Source organism: Solanum tuberosum, unplaced genomic scaffold, assembly GCF_000226075.1.
Source record: "Solanum tuberosum cultivar DM 1-3 516 R44 unplaced genomic scaffold, SolTub_3.0 scf00196, whole genome shotgun sequence".
Lineage (NCBI taxonomy): Eukaryota > Viridiplantae > Streptophyta > Magnoliopsida > Solanales > Solanaceae > Solanum > Solanum tuberosum.
This window is the reverse complement of record NW_006239123.1, coordinates 926,686-947,239: the sequence shown is the minus strand read 5'-3', so window position 1 is coordinate 947,239 and position 20,554 is coordinate 926,686. Positions and strand designations below refer to the sequence as shown.

Here is a 20,554-nt window from a genome sequence, read left to right as displayed (position 1 = left end):
GGTGGGGGGGGGGGGGGGGGGGGGATAACACAAAAGTTCACGGGATACAAATAAAGCACAAGAGATGCTTAGATATGCCACACTATAGGACAACAGAGTAGACATTTGCCTGGATGTCCCTAAACCTCATCACTGGAATCAGTAACTCACCAACACAAAGCAACAAGGACCAACCATTGGAAAGATCATTATAAAGAGCAAGAGAAGAAACAAAATTGTTGAAATCAAGTGAAAAGTTTGAGAGGTGCATGTCCTAGTCCGACTAGGATGGTCTGGTTAGTCAGAAATTTACACTTGCAAAGAGACCCTAAATTTGGATTCATCTTGTTCAGTCACATATGACGAGGAATTTCTGTGGTTCCATGGTTACGTTCCTGAAATTGCAAAAAAGCTTCTACTGCCCCTTGATTCATTTAAATCTTATCCTGACAATCCAAACTAATATGTCTGACCTCTTTAACCTTAGCAACTGATCCAATTTCAAGTTGTGGAAAATCCACATTCTATTTACACTAAGCCTTAACAGACCAAAAAATAAAAGCAAGAAAATGTATCTACTTTTTCTTTTTTGGCTAAGAAGAATATGCATCTTGAACTTACAAGAGAGTAGGATTAGAAAGGAGGATTAGTTGTGAAATAGCAACACTGCCTTAAGTTTTTAGTCACAGCAAGAAGTACCTCTAGATTTTTTTATATATATTCTTACTACTCCCTCAGTTGTCAGTTCCTTTTTTCCTTGTCCCTGGTACTAAAAATAGATTTTCCTTTTTACTTGTCGCAAATCAAGAGATTTATTATTTTCTTCCAATATTACCCTTATCATTAAATAACTACATGAAGTATTAGTAGTCAAACTTAAATTTCCAAAGCATAACTCAAAATGTTAATTTAGTAAAATAGACCCAAAAGGTGCTAACTGCTAAGTCAATGTGGGCCAAGTAAAAGGCAGCGGAGGGAGTACTACTTAGCACCTCACAAGCACCAAAGAGGAATCTTGACAGTTGCAAGAGGAGTGTGAATTAGCCCCCTTAACTTTTTAGATCATTCTCTAATGAAGGTTATAACTCCATCAAATAATAGGCACTGCATCCAATTCCCCCACAAAACAATTTTAATAAGAAATAAAATCCACCCGGGTCAGTTTAGTATACAAGACAGCAATAAAAACCAAACGAGTTCACAGTTAAAAAAAAATTACAAAAATTAAGGAGTATGGATGTAGATGATATTAGTTTCTTATACTCCCAACTTAACCCCAATTAAGGGAAACATTCTTGCATGACACCACAAGTATATGACTAATATAACTGTGGATTTCTGACCTGGGAAAACAACCCTACTCCCCTCCATTAGTTTCTTCTTCCCTCGTTCATGTAGATAAAGCAATTCACGATCATCGACCACCTGTCATATGATCAGAGATAATCACACTTATTTCCAATAGGAGAGCATGAAACATGATCCACTTCACAAAGGATAGTCTGCCTTGTTGAAGGATGAAAGCATCAATCTAAAACCTTAGCTATTAGAGAAAACACACTTTTGATAACTTAAATTATCTCAACACATCCCCTGACATGTGGGTCTGATTCTTTTTCATGGGCCAAGCATGTGGAAACTCTTTTTGATAATGGGTGACAGCGAGACTAGAACTAAGGACCATTGCCTGCCTTAATATTATGTTTGTGATCATCTCGCCTAAAACCTTAAGTTGTTTGTTTTATTAACTTAGCTATCTTAACATACTTGAAGCATGGAAATAAATGATATTGACAGGAAAGGTGTAGGAGCATAACAACGATAAGAAACCAAAAGGATAAGGAGGAAATAGCAACAGCTCTATTCACTAGGAGAGCAGAATACAACCTCAAACAGAAAGTCAACCGAGTTCATTTCAGGGTATTTCCACTTCAACAGACCCTCATGCGTGCGAGGAACATAAGGATCATCCCAACCCTAACACAGAAAGAAAACAGGGTGGCTCAGTATCCAGAACCTAAATTCATCTGTATGATTTATGCATCTCCGTCACTGTTAGCCAGAAACATGTCATTTGCAATAACATGCAAGAGGATGTGCTACTAATTCTATCTGCAACATAACAGCAAACGTAGATAAAGGTTGGAAACCACTTCCACAGAGAGTTTTCCAACATAGCAGCCAAAACATACATGTCATATAACTTGAAAACATCTTAAGTGATGTAAGAAATTGACTCCTCAGGAAAAAATCCAATATAACACTAGAACAAGAAGCAATTCAGTATAGGTACTCTTTAGCACCTGAAAAATAAGACCATCAGCTTCATGTGAAAGCTTTGGGATAAATTCTTTGAGAAGTTTTGTGACAGTAGAGAGCAGAAAAAAATCCTTCCTCCTCACCTGATAAACATTGAGAAATCAGCAGCCACTTAGGCAGAACAAATAATACTAGAAAATAACTACAATATATTCCAATTTTGACAAAACATACCCTGAAAGGCTCCAACTCATATCTATAGTAAGGGTTTCTACTCTGGTATATATGTTGACGTTCATAATTCCTTGGACCAATCACTTCTTTGTCGATCATTCTCCACCGTTCATAAAAGGGTCGCTGTAAAATTATAGAACAGAGAATGAGCAACAACAATGTACAGATAATATTCGAAGAGAACCAAAAGACCCCTAAGAGTATAGCTAACATAAATTTTTCAAGAAGGAAAGGAAGGTGGTTTCATATCGAAGAATCCAACCTCAATGACAGATACATGGTTCAGGGCCATCATATCATAAATTAGGTATCTCCTTTCCTGCTTCTGTGTGTCGGGCAAAGTATCAATTACCATCTCTCCATCAAGTAAAGTGAAGTGGTGGGTCTTTTCAGCTAAACCCTGGGAGAAAATATGAGAATTTCATGTAATAAATCATATGTACAGATAATTTCCAACAGTGAGACATAAAAGGGAAAAAAAAGATCAGAACATCCTAATAGCTAACTGGACATTTGGTTAGAGAGGAACAAGAGATGTTTTGATGGAGAGTCAACTGCTTTAGGCATTTTGAAGAATAGATGCATTGCAAATTTGTTTAGTTGGTCCAACTTGTATCCTGCTGTTAATGCAGAACAAATTCAGGATTTTACTAACTCATTAGTTCTGGCTTTAGATAGTTTGTATAGTTAAGCCAGAGATTTTTTTTGTAAGCTCAAATGCCATATCTTGTAAATCTTGCACCTTCTTGATGCTGTGTTATTAATACCACTTATCTTATCAAAAGAAAATAGTTAACTGGACATTAGCATACTTCATTAGTGTGTCTGCAAGGAAATCTCATCTGAACCCTCCGGAAGTTGAAATGCCTATCAATTAAGAAACAGCCATCCATCGTGATCAGCATCATGTACCGTGTCCCATCAGCCTTCCATGTAGCATAGTAGTAACGCTGCCTTAATAACTGCAAGTTTTCCCTGCACATCATGACAACGATTACCTTGGATGAATCTTCACCTTCCTTGCTTTGTGTGGGATGCTACCATAGTTTGTAAGGCAGCTAGCCAGTTTAATAAATAAACAATTGTTTTCTCAGAGAATATATTAATATCCATGTCCGAGTCCATATGAGGTTCAGGTATGAAGATATGACAAGATTATTATCCATGAGTAAAATTTGTACAAGGGATCTAAAAAAATACATTAACTACTCAGAACACTTGATGGACAAGCTATCATGCAGAATAAAACAATATTAGCAGAACAAACAAAACAAACCTATTTCATGAGCTGCAAGCATAATATCCCGGTCCTTGTCGAGGCCACATACATCCACCCAACTAAGGTAATTGATTCCAAAATAAAAAAAACACGGGTCTTTCTGCCTATTTGGCAGGTCACAAGAATCAAGAAGTATTTCAGTCTGATCATTTGTAGGGCTGGGCATAAATACCGAAATACCGAACCGAACCGAATTTTTTTGGTATTTCGGTTTTCGATTCGGTATTCGGTATAAATTTTCGTATTTTTCGGTATTTCGGTTCGATTTTCGGTATGTGACTTTTGTATTATTCGGTATTTCGGTAGTTTACCGAAATATATTATATTATATTTATAATATATTAATATCATATTAATTATTAATATTAATTACTCGCTCTGTTTCAAAAAGAATGACCCCCTTTCCTTTTTAGTCTGTTTCAAAATGAATGACCTCTTTCTTTTTTTGGTAACATTTTAATTTCAGCTTTCCACGTGGTATGTTTAAGGCCACAAGATTAAAGGGCAATTTTGTACATTTGACATAACTTTAATTTAGGACCACAAGATTCAAAAGTCTTCTTTATTTTCTTAAACTCCGTGCCAAGTCAAACTAGGCCACTCTTTTTGAAACGGAGGATGTATTAAATAATAAATATTAGTATACGCACAATTGAATTAGGTCAATGAATAACCCACGCTTTGCCTATTACTTTTATCAAAAAAAAAAATATAACCCACGCTTCACTTATAACTTGAGTTTTCATTCTTCTTCAACGCCGCTTTCACTGACCCGCTTTCCCACTTCCACTTCCGGCGGCGGCGCGTCGACCAGCCGACTAGCAGCCGACCAGCAGAAGCCGCCAGCCGACCAGCAGCAGCCTCCAGCCGACCAGCAGCAGCCGCCAGCCGACCATCAGAGCAGCACTCCAGCAGGTAGTGCGGCATCTTAGTACAACAGGTAGAGAAGACGAATCGGAAGCCAGCTCTCTTTCCATTGACAACAAGCACCGTTCTGTTAGTGATGCTAAGAATAATCGGAAGCCAGCTCTCTTTCCATTGACAACAAGCACCGTTCTGTTAGTAATGCTTATTCACGATTGACTACCGTCCTGTAACAAAAGACCGAACTAACAAAAACCGAACCGAAATAACATAAACCAAACCGAACCGAAATAATAAAAACCGAACCGAACCAAAATAATTCGGTTCAATGTTCGGTACACGTGGTACAAGAACCGAAAACCGAAAAAACCGAAAAAAACAACCGAAACTTAACCGAATTACCGAATGCCCAGCCCTAATCATTTGAACATCCCATAAACTTGGAAGTTCATGAACCACCAAAACACCTCTTCTGATAAGTAGTTACTTTATTTTCAGGATTAGATCTAACTAAAACAAAACTATAAAATGTGGGTTAAGAGAATATAAGCTATTGTGAAGAGACTTCAAAGAAAGCTTAGTTGCAACATTTGCAGAAATACAGGTAAAAATATTTGGGAGAAAGTCAATGACTTCTGCAGTAAGAAATGATGGCCAAGGGACATTCATGGTTGGGAGACAAACACACTAATGAAGTTTAGGCAAAGATTCCTAATGGCTGATTATAAGAAGCAGAATAAACGGAATAAGTAAGAAATCAGGAGGTAGAAAAAGAAACGCTTGACCAGTTCCTATGAGGAGAAGAAAACAAAATAAGGGATTTCGTTACAGCACCAAAGAGCTCAAGCATGACGAAGACTACATTTCCCTATGAAAAAGTATAATTAGCACTGAACCTGTCATCCAAAATTCTATGAAAAATATAATGAATCCAACAGCAATTAGAACAACAGAAATACATACATGATCGGCCAAAAACCTAGGAAATGGCAGAGTCCATTTTCTATCATAAGCCAAAATCACTCAGATAAACCAGCCAAAATCCAATTATAATAGCCTACTTAGGCACTTAATAAGTGCTGAAACAACACTCAACTATTTTTCAAAACTGGATTTTTATTTATTTATTTTGAAACTGAACAGCACTCAACTATTTGTCTCATAGTAAGAAAAGAAGAGTATCAAAATAAGCACTTCATGCAAATAAAGCAAAAATAACAACCAAATTTTATTCTGTACCAAGTATGCTGTAATTTGTTAATCACATTAGACAACTTCAGGCTTAAACTGAAGAAAGCAAGAACTAGACACCTGAAGAGATAAAGAAATAATCATGATAATCACTTCACAAGTGATTTTACATGTTACATGTCACTGTAACAAACTTTGCAGTAAAACAAACTTCACCCATCTCAAAGAAAAAAGATCACTGGACCCATATTCACTAACAACCTTCAAATCAACCATTAAGCATATTATTGTTAACTAATTGAATCATGGTGGTGGATTATTATGTTGTTTGTTGTATTTGATATGTCAATTAGCATTTTAGACAAATAAGTAACACAATTTTTTTATTTTTTATTTTTTTGATGACAAGGGAAACCCGCAGTCGCTACCCTTTGGGTGCGCACAGGGTAAAACCCCCGCTCCTATGCAATAGCTCGCAAACCACATAGGAGAGGTAACCCGCACTGGGCAAGCCCAGTGCGACGAGCTCGACCCAGAAGGCAAACCCCTTGCTTTCGCTGGCAAGGGGTTTCGAACTTGAGACCTCCAACATGGAAGTCCCAAGCCCAAACCACTGGGCCACCCCGAAGGGTTAAGTAACACAATTTAAACAAGTCAAACAAGATAAAATTTATTTCCAAATCAACATGTTTCCTGCTTTTATAATCCAACTCAGTGGTGTCGAGGATAACTCATTCTTCAGCAACATAGATACTTCAGGCTTCGATGTCTTCACGCTTATATTTAACAGCAATATCACACAAAACAAATATCGGAATTCACACTCAGATATGCAGTTCTCAGCTTGATAAGCCAACTGGACGTCCTCAAACTAATTAGAGAAACACCTAAACCAAATATCTGTTCAAACATGTAAAATTTGAAATCACATACTGGCCAGAAATGTAGCGCTACTGCATCACATCCACATGATGAAAGAAGTACGAAACATAACAGCATTATCCGTGTGTTAAAGACAATTATCACATTACATCACACAGCACCAGCTTATTTAAAATGGTAACAGTACATAAATTTCAGCACGAAGGCTATGCAGGAGCCATATTTACAAGTCTCACAAAGCTACACAGTATCCCAGTTCTACTGTCACACAGCAACAGTTTCTACTGTCATCTCCACATATCAAGGAAATGCAGATAAAGGTCATGTATCAGCTTATGCGGAACCTTTTCCCCTTTTGATAAATTAACTTTATGCAGTTTTTATTCTGATTTAGGTGAGACCAACTGTGATAATTTCCTTGTTCTTTCCAGATGTGGGTGAAAAGAGGCCTCTTGTATGCATGGTTAAGTGTGATCTCCTAAACCTAAGGTTACGCCTGACTAGACCAAAAAAATATAATGAAGTTGAAGTTCTCCAAATAAGGACTGGAACCAAACCTGTCAAGAGAGACTGGATGTGAACCAGGAAATTGTGGACCTCTACCCTGAAAGGCAAATACACCAAAAGGATCTATGAGCTAGAATTGAAACAGCAGACACATATATATTTTGCAGTAAGTAGTCTACATAATCCACAACTTGCACAATAGAAAGTGAGTCCACAGCAAGATCAGAAAATAAAAAGTAACGCACAAACAATACAAGAAATCTCCATATATAAATTCCCATGCAACAATTATAAAGACACCAAAGAACCAACTGCAAAATTTCTACCCCTGGGGTCATTTTCAGTGCTTGATAACAGAACTGTCGTAAATAATTTTGCTGATCTTGTGGGATTGCATCTCCCAAAATGTCATCATTTGAGGTTACTACTTGTGCTTCAAGATTGTCCTGAGAAGAGAGAAAATGAGTTATGAGGAAATTATAAAAGCTCTTTCGAATAAATAAACTTTGCTACACTGCAAAAATATAGAGACCAAAACCATAACATGTTGGTATAAAGATGAAATCACAAGCATCTGTAACCTTGATTATGTTATCGTACTCTAGATTCTAGAACCTGCACCATTTGAATAGATTACTAAATTGAGTTTTCTAGGACAGTGTTCTAGACAATTGTTAGGAATGTGAAAAGTGGAACAATTAGTTGGTAAGATGTCAAAAAGTTGGAAGTAATATAAGTTTTTATTAGTTTAAATGATGGGAACAAAGACTTCTCATTTAACGAAGGATCATATTTTTGGACAGACCAAATGGAAAGAAAGATCAGGTATACTAGCACGGAGTAGTAGATTGGGCGACATCAAGCAAAAACGAGTCACTCTTCTTAAAGAATAACATGATTTCACAAACAAAACCCCTCCTTTCACTTCCGTACAATCCTCACGAACCCCCATTCTCTCTCCCTCCATCTGCATTGCCTCCCGTCTTTGTTTTACACACACCTCCTCCCGGATGCGCCGCCCTTCTTCCCACTCTTTGCCCCACCCACACCTTCTTTATTACATTACCATGACCACTTTTCTCACTCAACTCTCTGGCTCTCTCAGTTAAGTTTGTTTTTCTGGAACATAAACTTTCAAATAGTAAAAGGTGAATCAAATAGAACAGCAAAAATATATAGTTGATTGTCTGCAAATGCTTGCTTTCCTATGAAGAAGCAGTCCTACAAATTAATTATTCAGTAACCATTTTGATAAAAAGCCCAATCCTCAAAACCTTGAAAAGCAGTGGAGTGATGATAGAATATAACAAAATACCAAAATACTTTTTCCCCAGCAAAAGATTAGAGAAAAAGGAGGGCGAACTTCATTTATCTTTCTAGAATGTCAGCAAAATTAATACCACTAGCATGTGTATTTTTTCAACTTTTCATGCCAAACACTCTTTATCAAGCTAGAAAATATTATAGTTGCTCCAAGTCTAGGCAAGTTAGATATCTCTTAGCACTGTTTAGCCACTTTTGTTGAGCTTTTAAGAAAAACTAAATTTCTTCTTGGGTGTGTCTTTCTTTAATTGGTGGAGCATACCTTGTTTATCTTTCTAGAAGGTCAGCAATTATGACACCATTAGCATGTGTATTTTTTCAATTTTTCATGGCAAGCACTCTTCTTCAAGCTAGAAAATATTTTGCTTGCTCCAAGTCTGAGCAAAGTTAGATCTCTTCTAGCACTGTTTACCCACCTTTGTCATGCTTTTAAGAAAAACTAGATTTCTTCTTGGGTGTGTCTTATTTGGTGGAGGACCAAAGGCGATGAAATAGGCTGTCAATGGAGGTAAAAACGCTCAAATGCAAATAAGAAAACAAATATGGCTAAGTACAGAGTTCTAAGTATTTTTAGGAGAAATTCTTTATCAGTCAAGAAACAACAATCCTAGGAAACCTTTATCATCACATTTAGGCACCCCCGGTCAGACATTAAAATAATGGATGATGACCCAAAATTCTTCAGCATTAAATTTTGGCTACTTATTTCACCCTTAATCTGCTAACTCCATAAAGGGCTGCTGGGTGGGAATGGACAGATAAAGGAGCACAAGAGACCATTTTCTTAATTATCATTCCAGAATTGAAATGAAACTGAGTCTAATAAAGCAAATTATATAGAGGATTCATATCCTGACTGAAACTAGTTTGGGATTGAAGCATAGTTGATGCAGAGTCTAAGGAAAAGAAGTCCTCAATCTGAGAATAACATATCGACATTTTATGGTACAAGTTTCATCGAAAAAAATAAAGTGAGTATTAAGACCAGACATGGAAAACATCTCTTGGCTGACGAAAGGAGACTCGCATAAGGTGGCTCAAGTTATCTAGCCTCGACAGGCATGAGGCTTTAATGACCAGCCCAGGCCTAATTCAAGTGATCTCTGACTAGGAATCATGCCTTTAAAAAGCTGTGGCGATCTTCGCATCCCAAGTGTTGCAAGGTCGGTACTCAAGAATTTCTCATTTACAAGCTCCATTGGCAAACTGACTTGGGAATGTCATAAATTGGTAATTTTCATAATCAAGCTTAACATTGCACTCAAAATCAAGTTTCACTAATTTCTACTCTTTTTTTTCTTGAAATTGGTAATGTTGTATTCCTCAGCATTGAGGATATGTAGGAGATCTTCAAAAAGAAGCCAAAAAAAGAAGAGTAGGAGGATGCTACTTACAGAGATCCTAACAAATCTACTAGTTCAAATTCATCTATTTCTATCTTTTTACACCATTAATGAAAAGATACAATACAATCTCCATTTAACTTTATGGATGGAATTGGACCTATCTTCGAAGTTTCTGCTATTTCTCTCTTTCCATACATTCCACCATATACAGTGCAGGATGATTTTCCACCATCTCTTCTGGCTCTTGCTTCCTCGTCTTCTAATCCAACAACTCAGCATATATGTCGACTGCTCAGGCATGGTTCATTATGTGTCTGTGAGGGTAAGAAATAAGGTCCATAGTTGATCAGTGAATTTACAATGCAAAAAGAGGTGATTGTTTGTCTCTTTTGTTTCCCCGCAAAGTTGGCATCTGGAAACTATGATACGCCACTTTCTCTTCAAAACCTCATGTGTTAGGCAAGCCTTTCTTACTACCAACCAGGTGAAGCATTTTACTTTAGTTGGACCTATGTTTTCCTACACATTATTCCACAAAAATTGTCGTCTTCTGTTTTGATGTGCATTACTTATTTCATAAGCCCTCTTAATAGAGAATTTTCCATCATTTTCATGCTTCCATCTCATGGAATCTGAATTTGATGTAGTGCCTGAGAAGTCATCTAGTAGAAGAAGCGTGTTGGCCACCCTTTCCACCTAATAATTTAATATTTAATAATCTTCTAAAAGAAAAATCACATCCGTGATCGGTCGAACATTCTTTGACAATTGATTCTAGGTTGCATACGATGATTAAGTCGAGAAAGATATCCTTCAAAGGGTTCTGATTGTTCCAAGCATCTCCCGAAAACTTTGTTTTTCTCCCATCTCCCACTTTTATAGTCATGTTCTCTTCTATCTTTGGCCAAAGGTCTCTGATTGTTCTCCATGCCCCACTTCCATAGGGCATAGAACTAGTACTGCTACACCATGGGTTGTTCTCACCATATTTCACTTTGATGATCTCCTTCCATAGAACCTGGTCTTCTTCACTGTATCTCCAAAGCCATCAAGAGGCTATCATTCTGTCTCCATCCTCCGAGGTACCTATTTTTCATTGTTACTTCCCATTTCACCAAATTATATCCTTTGTCCTACTTACATCCATGCCAAGGAAAATCCCTTCTGAGTTTGTCCAGTTTCTTTGGAACCTTTCGGCTGTATAGGGAATAGAGACATTACATAAGTGGGAAGAAAGTCTAAAACTGAGATTATAAGAGTGAGTCTTCCACCAAATGATAAATATTGAGACTTCCACCTTGTTAATCTCTTTTCTGCCTTCTCTATTATGCCATCCCATATCCTTGCCTCTTTATGTTTGTAACCAAGTGGCATGCCCAAGTAAACAACAGGTAAATGATCCACATTACAACCAAGTATGTCTGTCATACTCTGGATGTTGAGTACCTCCTTGATTGGGAAGAAACTGCTCCTCACCCAATTTATCTTCAAACCTGAAGTGGTTTCAAAAAACAATAGTAGCAATCTGATGTAATTTCTATATTCCTCGGTAGGTTCACAAAAAATAATAGTATCATCAGCATAAAGTAGATGGCATATTTCCTTGTTTTGCCTTGTAGCACCTCCTTTTTGAAAGTGACAAGTGGTAGATTTACACTCATTTGAGGCCTATTTAGTACAACAACTAGTGTCTTCAATGTCTTATTATGTTCTATTATAATGATATTTTGATGATTTGCAGCTATGAAGGCTTTTCAATATCTAATTAGCACATGATTCCAGGCTCATCTCCTTTCATTCTAGAATCTACACTCTCATTAGCAATGAGTGCAGCATCCATAATCTGTCTCCTTTTTATGAAAGCCATTTGGTTCTTGTTGACCAACCTATCTATCACCCTTTATAATCTTTTAGCCAATAACTTTGTTATCACCTTGTAAATTCCAGTGATCAAGCTTATTGGTCTGAAGTCCTTCAGTTCCAAAACCCCTGCTTTCTTAGGGATGAGGGCCACGTAGGTTGCATTGAAGCTTTTCTCAGACCTTGTATTAGCATGAAAATCCTGAATATCATTCTTAATATCCTCTTTAAGCACATCCCAGAATGCAAGGTAAAAGGACATGGGAAGCCATCAAGCCCTGGTGCCTTTTTCCATTGCACATAACTTGAGACTGTCTAGTATCTCTTTCTCTTCAAATTCTCTTTGTAACCACTCTTGTTCTTCTTCAGTTATACATGTGGGATAAGCTGCAAATCAGGTCTCCATTCTTCTGATTCCTTGTATAGATTTTGGTAAAACCTTTGGATAGCCTCCTTGATTTCTATTGGATCACTGATATTGTTGCCACCAACTGTCAAGATTTCAATGGAGTTGTATCTCTTATGCGTTGTGGCAGTTCTAAGCATTGAAGACACTAGGTTCTCCCTCTTGGATAGTCTCTAAATTGGCAATTTGGTTTAGGAGCTCCTCCTTTTGTTGTTTTCCAGTTGCCTTTGTTAGTTCTGCTCCACTGTTTCAATTTTCCTTTGAGCAGTTTCAACTTTTCAGCTAGATTGTAGCCAGGTCTGCCACCGACTTTGAAAGAGATCCACCATATTTTCACTTTCTCCTTGAACCCCTCAACCCCCCCCATCCACCAATTTTCAAACTTAAAATAAGATTTCTTGTAATTTAATATGACCACAAGTCAACAAATCTTGATGATGATCTGAGACCAATTAAGGACTGATCTCTTGTTTGATGTTAACAAATTGTTCCTCCCATTGAGAGGAAAAAAGAAATTTGTTGATCCTAGATGCCGAGTTGTGGTTTTCCCCTCTTCTCCATGTGTAAGACCCTCCAAATAAAGGAGGGTCTATCAACTCCAGTTCCTCTATGCATTCAGAAAATTCTGCCATAGCCCCATTTATTTTGTAACAGCTTATTCTTTCCAATGGATATCTAAAAACATTAAAGTCTCCGCACGCTACCCATGGCCCTTCACATAAACTTCTCATGGCTCCCAGTTCGCACCATAATTCTCTCCTATCCAATCTAATACATTAGGCATACACAATTGTCAGGAACCAGGTAAGATTCTGGTTTTTTCCAGACAACTTACAAGTGATACACTGATCTCCATTCTCCACCAACTCCCCTTCACATATCCTCTTATCCCACATAATGAAAATCCCTCCACTGCTACCCTCTGCCTGTAAGTGTATTTCTCCAACCCATCTATTGCTCCAAATACTCTTTAGCAACCTACTAACATTACCATCTAATTTAGTTTCCACCAAAATAAATACATCTACCCCCACAGTGGTTGATTACATTCCTAACTAATCTCCTTTTATTGTTATCATTTAATCCCCTCACATTCCAAGTCATTACTTTTACCATCATTTTTTCACCATGGTTAGATCTCTCCCTCTTTTCCTAGGTTCTCCCTCTTTGAAATTCATGTCAAATATTAGATTTTTCAATTCTTTTGGCATATTGTTGTTGATGGAGGAACTTCCCTTAACTTTACAGATTTCATTCAATCTGTTCTGTTCCAGTTTTATTAGGAGAGAATAGAACTGATTCTCAAGCCCTTAATGAAAACTCCAAACATTTGACTTAGTTTAATAACATTGAGATGGACCCTTATCGTGACTTTTGATTCCATGCACTTCTTTGTTATATTGTCATCAATGTAAAGGGGCATTGGTTCTTCAAAAACCACCAATTTTTCATCTGCTGACTCATGATTCGAGTTTAAATCACTTAACCTACCTCTTTATGCACTTCCATCATTTCAGAAGAAGCAAAGTACCCCTGAGGCGTGTCTTCCGCCAGCGAATTCAATTCTGAAAGCTCTTGAGAAGTTCTTGAAGTTTCTGTCATACGCAAGCAAAATTCTACATCCTCTCCAATAGTAGAGTGAGCAAAGCTTCTGTTATGTTTTCCAACTCTAGGTGAGCATATTGTGCAAAAGGTTCTGTGAAAGGAGTGGCCTTATTAATTAAAGAGCCCATAATAGGGATGGACTTTTTAATTGAGTGACCCAACTGTGAATCTAAATGAGAAGGCCCATTTAAAAATAAATCTTCCAAATTGAAACCCTCCTCTAGGGCCCCACTAACTTATCCCATGTGGCCTATTCTTTCAAAAGGCTCTCCACTTTCTCTTCCTGATGAGGTGGATAAACACTGAGACTCCACTATATCATTTAAATTGTTTGTGGCCCCACTTGCCTTGTCCCCTTTGTCCTTATCTATTGCCCTTTTCTTGTTAGCATCGAACTCTGTTAATATTACTCTCTTCTTTTCCATTCCTTTTAGATGAAGGTCACCTCTAATTTATGCAGATTCATAATTGTCTGCAGCAGCAGCATCTCCCTCGAAGCTATCACCTTGGATATTCGCCTCTCCTTGCTCCAAGAGCATGTAGGTGGCTGGAGACTCGCACCAAACTGGCAAAGAGAAAATTAGATCACCATCGGCGATTTCTTTCGTCGTCACTATTTTCTCCCTAGGGCCTCGAACCTTGATTCAAAGCCCATCTCAAATGTTTTTTTAGTTCTATCTCCTTATTTTCTATCCACCCTCACAGTCATCACCTATCTTCCTCATCACCTCTTTGTTCCATAACTGCAGTGGGAGCCCTAGCACCCGTATCCAGTACCAGTCAAACTTTGTTTGTTCCAGAAAAGTCCCCCTTGTTGGATTCCACCAATCAAGCTTTAGACTTGCCTTTTGTCTCCTCCATTCACCCATTAGGACATGCTTTGCCGCCCTTCTCGACTGTAATTCAAATATTGAAGCCATTCATATCATATACCTGAACATTTTGGGCACCCTTTGATGAGTCCACAATTTGGATTCATTTAGGGCTATATTTTGATAGAATTAGTGTCCTCAAATGCATATTTTGTCTCAATATCTGATGTAAATCCTTACATTTCAGGTATTTGACTTGAGAGACAAAGCATGGACGCTATTGAGCAAAAAGGAACAAGGCGGCTGAAAGAAGGAAGAAAAGACCGCCTGAAGATCGCCTAATCCATTAGGCGAGTGGCCGAAAGGCCTCAAATCTCGCCTAATATTCCAGTGTGCTGAGCCCCGAAGGAAAAGATCAAGTCTGCGAGGAAAGGGAGCAGTCGGCGCATCGCCGAGCAGTTCCGCGAAGCAGTTCCCTGTCGCCCAATGAATCAAAACGCGAAGATGCTGAAGGCAAAAGCTGAAAAGCGATGAACCAGACCAAAGGGCGGATCGCCGAGTGTATCGGCGATCCCGACTAACTGCGCCGAGTGATCCTTCGCAGCACAAATTTTCAAAAACTATAAATACCTATTTAATTTTGTAGCTTAGTATCCAGAATTCGAAGAACCGACTTATTACTCAGTGTTTAGATATTTTTGAGTTCTTAGAGTTTTTGGGAGACATTGTTCTTGAGCTTGAAGGTTTTGAAGGTTTTCAACTCCAAGAAATTGGAAGTGGGCATCAAAGATTCTTCATCTTAGGCGTGTGTAAAGACATTTTCTATCGTACCCACTTGATGGAAACACTTGTTGGTATCGATTTATATCTCTTTTTCATGTCTAGCTAAAACCCCAATTCTTGGGGTGTGATTTTGTGAATATGGATTAAATTTACTATTGGGTATTGCTTATTGTTAGTCTATTTGCTATCTAAATGTGATTTCGTTTAGTAGTTATGTTTGAACTTAATGGGATTGTAGTTGCAAATACGATTTCATCTTAGTGTTTTTGGCTTGCTCGAGAGAGAGGTTTTAAAACTAAGACTACTAAATCGATAGCCGGTGGTTATTGGGTCGTCGTGGGTTCAGCTCGAGAGAGTGAATCCTAGACCTTCTCCCACACATTCAGCTCGAGAGGTGAATGGGCTAAGGAGGAGGTTGTGCTATAGTGCTGCCACTCGGTGTTCGAGAGAAACTGAGTTAATTCGGGGTAAGTTGTTCGAGAGAAAATTTACCCACTAAAGTCTAGCCTAGTTACAAATATTCAGCGATTCACTATCAATAGCATTTACCCATAGTATATTTTATCCCATATTCCTATCACATCCCAAGAATCTCATTTCCCTATCTCGTATCTTTATATTTTTGTTGTTTTTATCCTTTAGTTGAATATAAAACCCCCCCATTGATAATTGACATTCGTGTCACCCTTTAGATTTAGTATGTTTTTATTCGTTAATGTTTATAGCTATGATTGATTAGAACTTAGTTTTACTTTTCTATTTAATTCTCAAATGTTAACCGCTCCCTTGGGACTCGACCCCAACCCATTCGGTTGGGTAATATTACTACTCACGATCGTTGACACTTGAACTGGAAGTAGTGTCCTGATACGTGAAATCACCCTTCCATGTATGTTGTGCCCATTTTCGAACATCACTACGTATAGGTGCATCTTCTACTCCACAGAATCTTCCCACATGGAACCTTCCAAGAGGATCATTATCATGGATGTTTGACGACGTCTTCAGAAAAGAAGCTTCCTTTTACAACAACCAGTTCTGCGTTATTCCATTTACTATTGTACAAGGCTTCTTCGTAGTTCCCCTTTCCAATGATTGTTTTGGACTTTGTCTCCTCTTGATGTAATAAATGTACCATGCGTACTTGGTTTCTTGAGAGAAATTCTCCACTTTTAATGCTAAACTCCCCCACCCCTCATTGAAAGTGTTTTCTGGGATAATGATCACATACCTACTTTGTCCCTTCACAGAAATAATTGATAAGAACCTACCGTACTTATTGAACTTTTGAGAACAATAAATGTCGAAAGAACTTGACATCTCCATGAAATGAAACTTTAACCTCTGTTATATGTGGCTTCCTTTAGCCTTTTGCATAGCCAAAGTAAAGCTCCTTTGCTAAAAACCATACGTTTGATTGTGAACTTGGAATTTTCCACCCACTCAAACCAAATTCCTGAATTAGACCTAGGGCCCATTTGGGCATGAGATGAAATTGAAGTTTTGTTTGGACATGCGATATGGAATTTGTGTTGTATATTTTCTCATAAACATAAAAATCTCATAAGTTGTAAACTATTAAAATAGCTCCAATTGTTTATTCAATCTTATTAAATAAACAAAAATTTATAAAATCACATAATAAATTATTACAAAGCTATTTGTTCTCCATTTAAGTAATTGTTTCATCTAACTTTAATTATTTTTTTTTAAATTGAACATAAATTGTAGTGTATTAGTCTTTTAATATAATCTTCCCACATAATACGGACAATTTCCTCACGTTGAACTTGCATTTCTCGATCATGTGACCGAGAAGACGAACCAACACTGTTACTTTGAGCCATTTGTTGGTCAATATCATCCGCAACTATATTTTCATGCTCATAGACCATAAATATTTCATCACTTTTAACAATCGGTTGGTGTGAGTTAAAGTGACTATATGTTGGTGAGAATAATAAATTTTAAAAAGTAATAATGTGATTATAAATTTTATTTACATATGAAATAAATGGTTAGTAGATATAAATGTGGATTGTTTTAACAAAATAAACTCGTGGTTCAATTTTTGTATTAAAATATCTCAAATCATGATAGGGAATTACCATATAATTCCATATCATAGTTTTTGGAGAATATGGAATCATGAGATGGAATCAGCGTAAAATCGCATGTCCAAACGCTGATTCCATCTCACGATACCATATCGTGATATGGTATCGCATGGCCAAACGCCTACCTAGTCTTTGTGAGATCATAAGACTTACCCCTTGTCTGAAATATGACTTATATACATGGAAAGAAAAGTCTGAGAGAAAGGAAATGAAAAGAAGTTGAAAGGGTTGAGATCTGATGGCAATAGGCCACCGGAATGAGGATCCTAGATACCCAGAAAGGGTCTCTAAGGTTTTGGTCTTGGGAAGAGTGCCTGGGAGCATTTTTCTCTCTAAGTCCCAATGGATTCCTCAGCATTTTGGATGTTAGTTCACTAATTTCTCACCATAGAAGTATCAGGAAGTGATAGATTTCTCATTCTAATGCCGAGAGCCACTAGAATGTTACCACTTTAGTGTTCACATTCAATCAAATTCAACACCGCACTAGTGGAAACTGAAGGCTTACACTTGCATCAGAGAAGGAAAAAACAAACACTTCAACCACGAATAAAGTGCCAACAATATCAAAGAGCAAAGTTATGTTGGAGAAACACATACAGTCAAAGGAGCTGTAGGACCTCCATCGTCATCGTCATCTGGCATAGCATCACCATTCAAATCAAGCTCAGAAGATTTTTTCCACTCAGGTGTTGGAGGACAAACAACCATTTCAGGTTTTTTCTCATGATAGAAGGCATATAGGGCATCGATATAGTCTGGCTTATAGATCCCAGGAGGACGAGCATCAGAAAAAATTTTAATTGCCTGCATAATAGTACTCTGATTATTCATACGCAGAGATATGTGGTTAAATTTGAAGCAAGAAGGATGTAGCATCGCAAAATTACTAACCTGACTGACAGATATTGGCAGCGTACGCATAAGATAATGAATAATCATAAACCCAGTGCGATTATGCCCATGTGTGCAATGAACAAGAATATACTTCTTTGCATGTTTTTGACGGGCAAGAAATTGTGAAACCTGATAGAAGCCATAAATATTAGTGTCAAGTTCCTTTCAATAGTTTTCAGCGTGATAAGTTAGCCATTATTTGCTTAAAGCCTTGAACAAAATAAAACTCATATGACAACATGAACCATATTTTTTTTGATGAAGTGTTTTATAAAATCACAAAGGCATCAACAAGATGCATAGTTACAAAAGAGGAGATATCAGCTAAAAAGATAACAAAAACCTAACAAAATCTAAAGAGGAGACCATATTTGATCTACTGGTCTATTGTACAGAACATTATATTGCATTCCTGCAAAAGCTATATTTCAATGATGAGTCCTAATACTAAGAAAACCTAACTAGAAGTTAACAGAACACCTTTCGAATACTCTGAGGAAGTACAGTACTTTTTAATCTGAGACAAATTCTCAGAAACTACAGTTTCCATTGCAAATACAGTATCCCCCACAACTTTTTGCATTGGAAAAAGAAAAACCTTAAAATGGATTATGAACTTGAAAGGTCGTGGAGAGGGGTGCAAGTTCAAGGAAGACGGGATATTAGCAAGGTGTGTGGTCGGCTACTTTAGAAGAGGAGTGAAGGAGACCCCAATTCTACCAGATAATAGACGTTGGGCACTCTCAACTTGGAAGAACACTTTCGGGTGAACATCTATGAAATGGCAGCCAGACAATTTCTCTTTGAGTTTCCAACTAAATACATGGCGGACCAGGTTTTACAAGGAGAATGGACATGGAAGAAGGAGAAAATCCAACTTGAATGGTGGTCACCCGTCGCTGGTTGTTGCACTGATATCCAAGAGACAGAGTGGACATCGCTAATAGCTATGGGGTTGCCTTTACTTCTATGGTCTGAGAAAACCTTCAAGGCTATTGGTGACCAATGTGGTGATTGGTTAGAAACTAAGGAAGAAACCTCTTTGAAAAACCATCTCAAATGGGCAAGACTAAAGATAAGAGGAGGGCAGAGGGTGCCATCAGAAGTGATCATAGAAGACAAGGGACTGATATACATAATACCCATTTGGAGTGAAATTCCGACGAGGGTGGATGTTGGAGAAGAGTGGAAGAATTTGCAGAGATTTGAGAAATTATTGGGAGACCGGTTCACAGACACGTGAGGAGGGTTTGGTCCTTGATTTACTAAATAGAAAGGAAAGTGGGCCATCTGCAGGTGATAGGGTTTTTTCTGCAGAGATGGACTTTGACCAGAAGCCCATTTGGAGTGATAAAGATTTTGGGCCCAAATGTTTTATTTCCTCACGTTTGGTGGAAGAGCCCAGATATGTATCTTCCTACGACACTATTACTACTGAATAGATGCCAACAAACATTGTACCACAAACCAAACTCCAATCCTACATGCAGAGGAGAGATCAAAGGAATATAGAGCATCATACAAGTTTTCCACATCTAATCCAATCCATAAGAGAGGGTGATATCATCGAGACAGAACAAGGGACAGCAGATATGAATTCAGAAATAATTGGGAATAAAAACACTCAATTGGTCGAAATTGAGCAGTGGCCAGTTGAAGATGTTCAACCACTGGATACTCACATGCAGATAGCAGTGGTGGATGCATCATTATGGGTGCAACGTAATGTTATGAGACTCGGTAAACAATTCAAGGTGGATATTTTTTTTTGAAACTGGTAAGGTTGAATTCTTCAGCATTAAGGGTATGCTGGCTACCTCTAAAAAGGGATAATTACAGATTTCCTATCAAATCTATAATCTGGTCTATATCATCTATACAAAGCTGTTTACACCAAAAAAGTAGAGATACTATACAATTCCATTTAACTTTGTGGATGGAATTGGATCTATCTTCAAAACATCTTCCATTTCTTTCTTTCCAGACTGACCACCATACACATGATGGTATTAGCTTCCACCATCTCTTTTGACTCTTACTGCCTCCCCTCCTAATCCAGCAGCTCAACAGATCTGATGTATGTTCTGGCATTGTCCAGTTCATGCTTGTGATGTTGAGAAACAAGTTCCAAATTTGAGCAGTAAATTTACTTACAATGCAGGAAGAGATGGTTATTTGTTTCCCGTCAAGTTGCACAAAAAACACCTAGG

The 20,554-nt window shown here is 37.7% G+C and overlaps 1 protein-coding gene across 3 annotated transcripts in view; it reads right to left on the bottom strand.

Moving 5' to 3' along the window:
* The window catches only part of LOC102600386 (mRNA-capping enzyme-like), a 46,081-nt gene that overhangs the window by 1,256 nt on the left and 24,271 nt on the right, over nt 1-20,554 (bottom strand). For all 3 annotated transcript variants that reach the window (XM_015312334.1, XM_006355322.2, XM_006355323.2), the window contains exons 7-16: nt 18,342-18,473; nt 18,048-18,254; nt 7,522-7,641; nt 7,246-7,292; nt 3,285-3,447; nt 2,735-2,872; nt 2,473-2,595; nt 2,283-2,381; nt 1,867-1,956; nt 1,323-1,404 (exon numbers count right to left, since the gene is read on the bottom strand). In XM_015312334.1, coding sequence (XP_015167820.1) covers nt 1,323-1,404; nt 1,867-1,956; nt 2,283-2,381; nt 2,473-2,595; nt 2,735-2,872; nt 3,285-3,447; nt 7,246-7,292; nt 7,522-7,641; nt 18,048-18,254; nt 18,342-18,473 — 1,201 coding nt within the window. The remainder of the gene's footprint in view (nt 1-1,322; nt 1,405-1,866; nt 1,957-2,282; nt 2,382-2,472; nt 2,596-2,734; nt 2,873-3,284; nt 3,448-7,245; nt 7,293-7,521; nt 7,642-18,047; nt 18,255-18,341; nt 18,474-20,554) is intronic.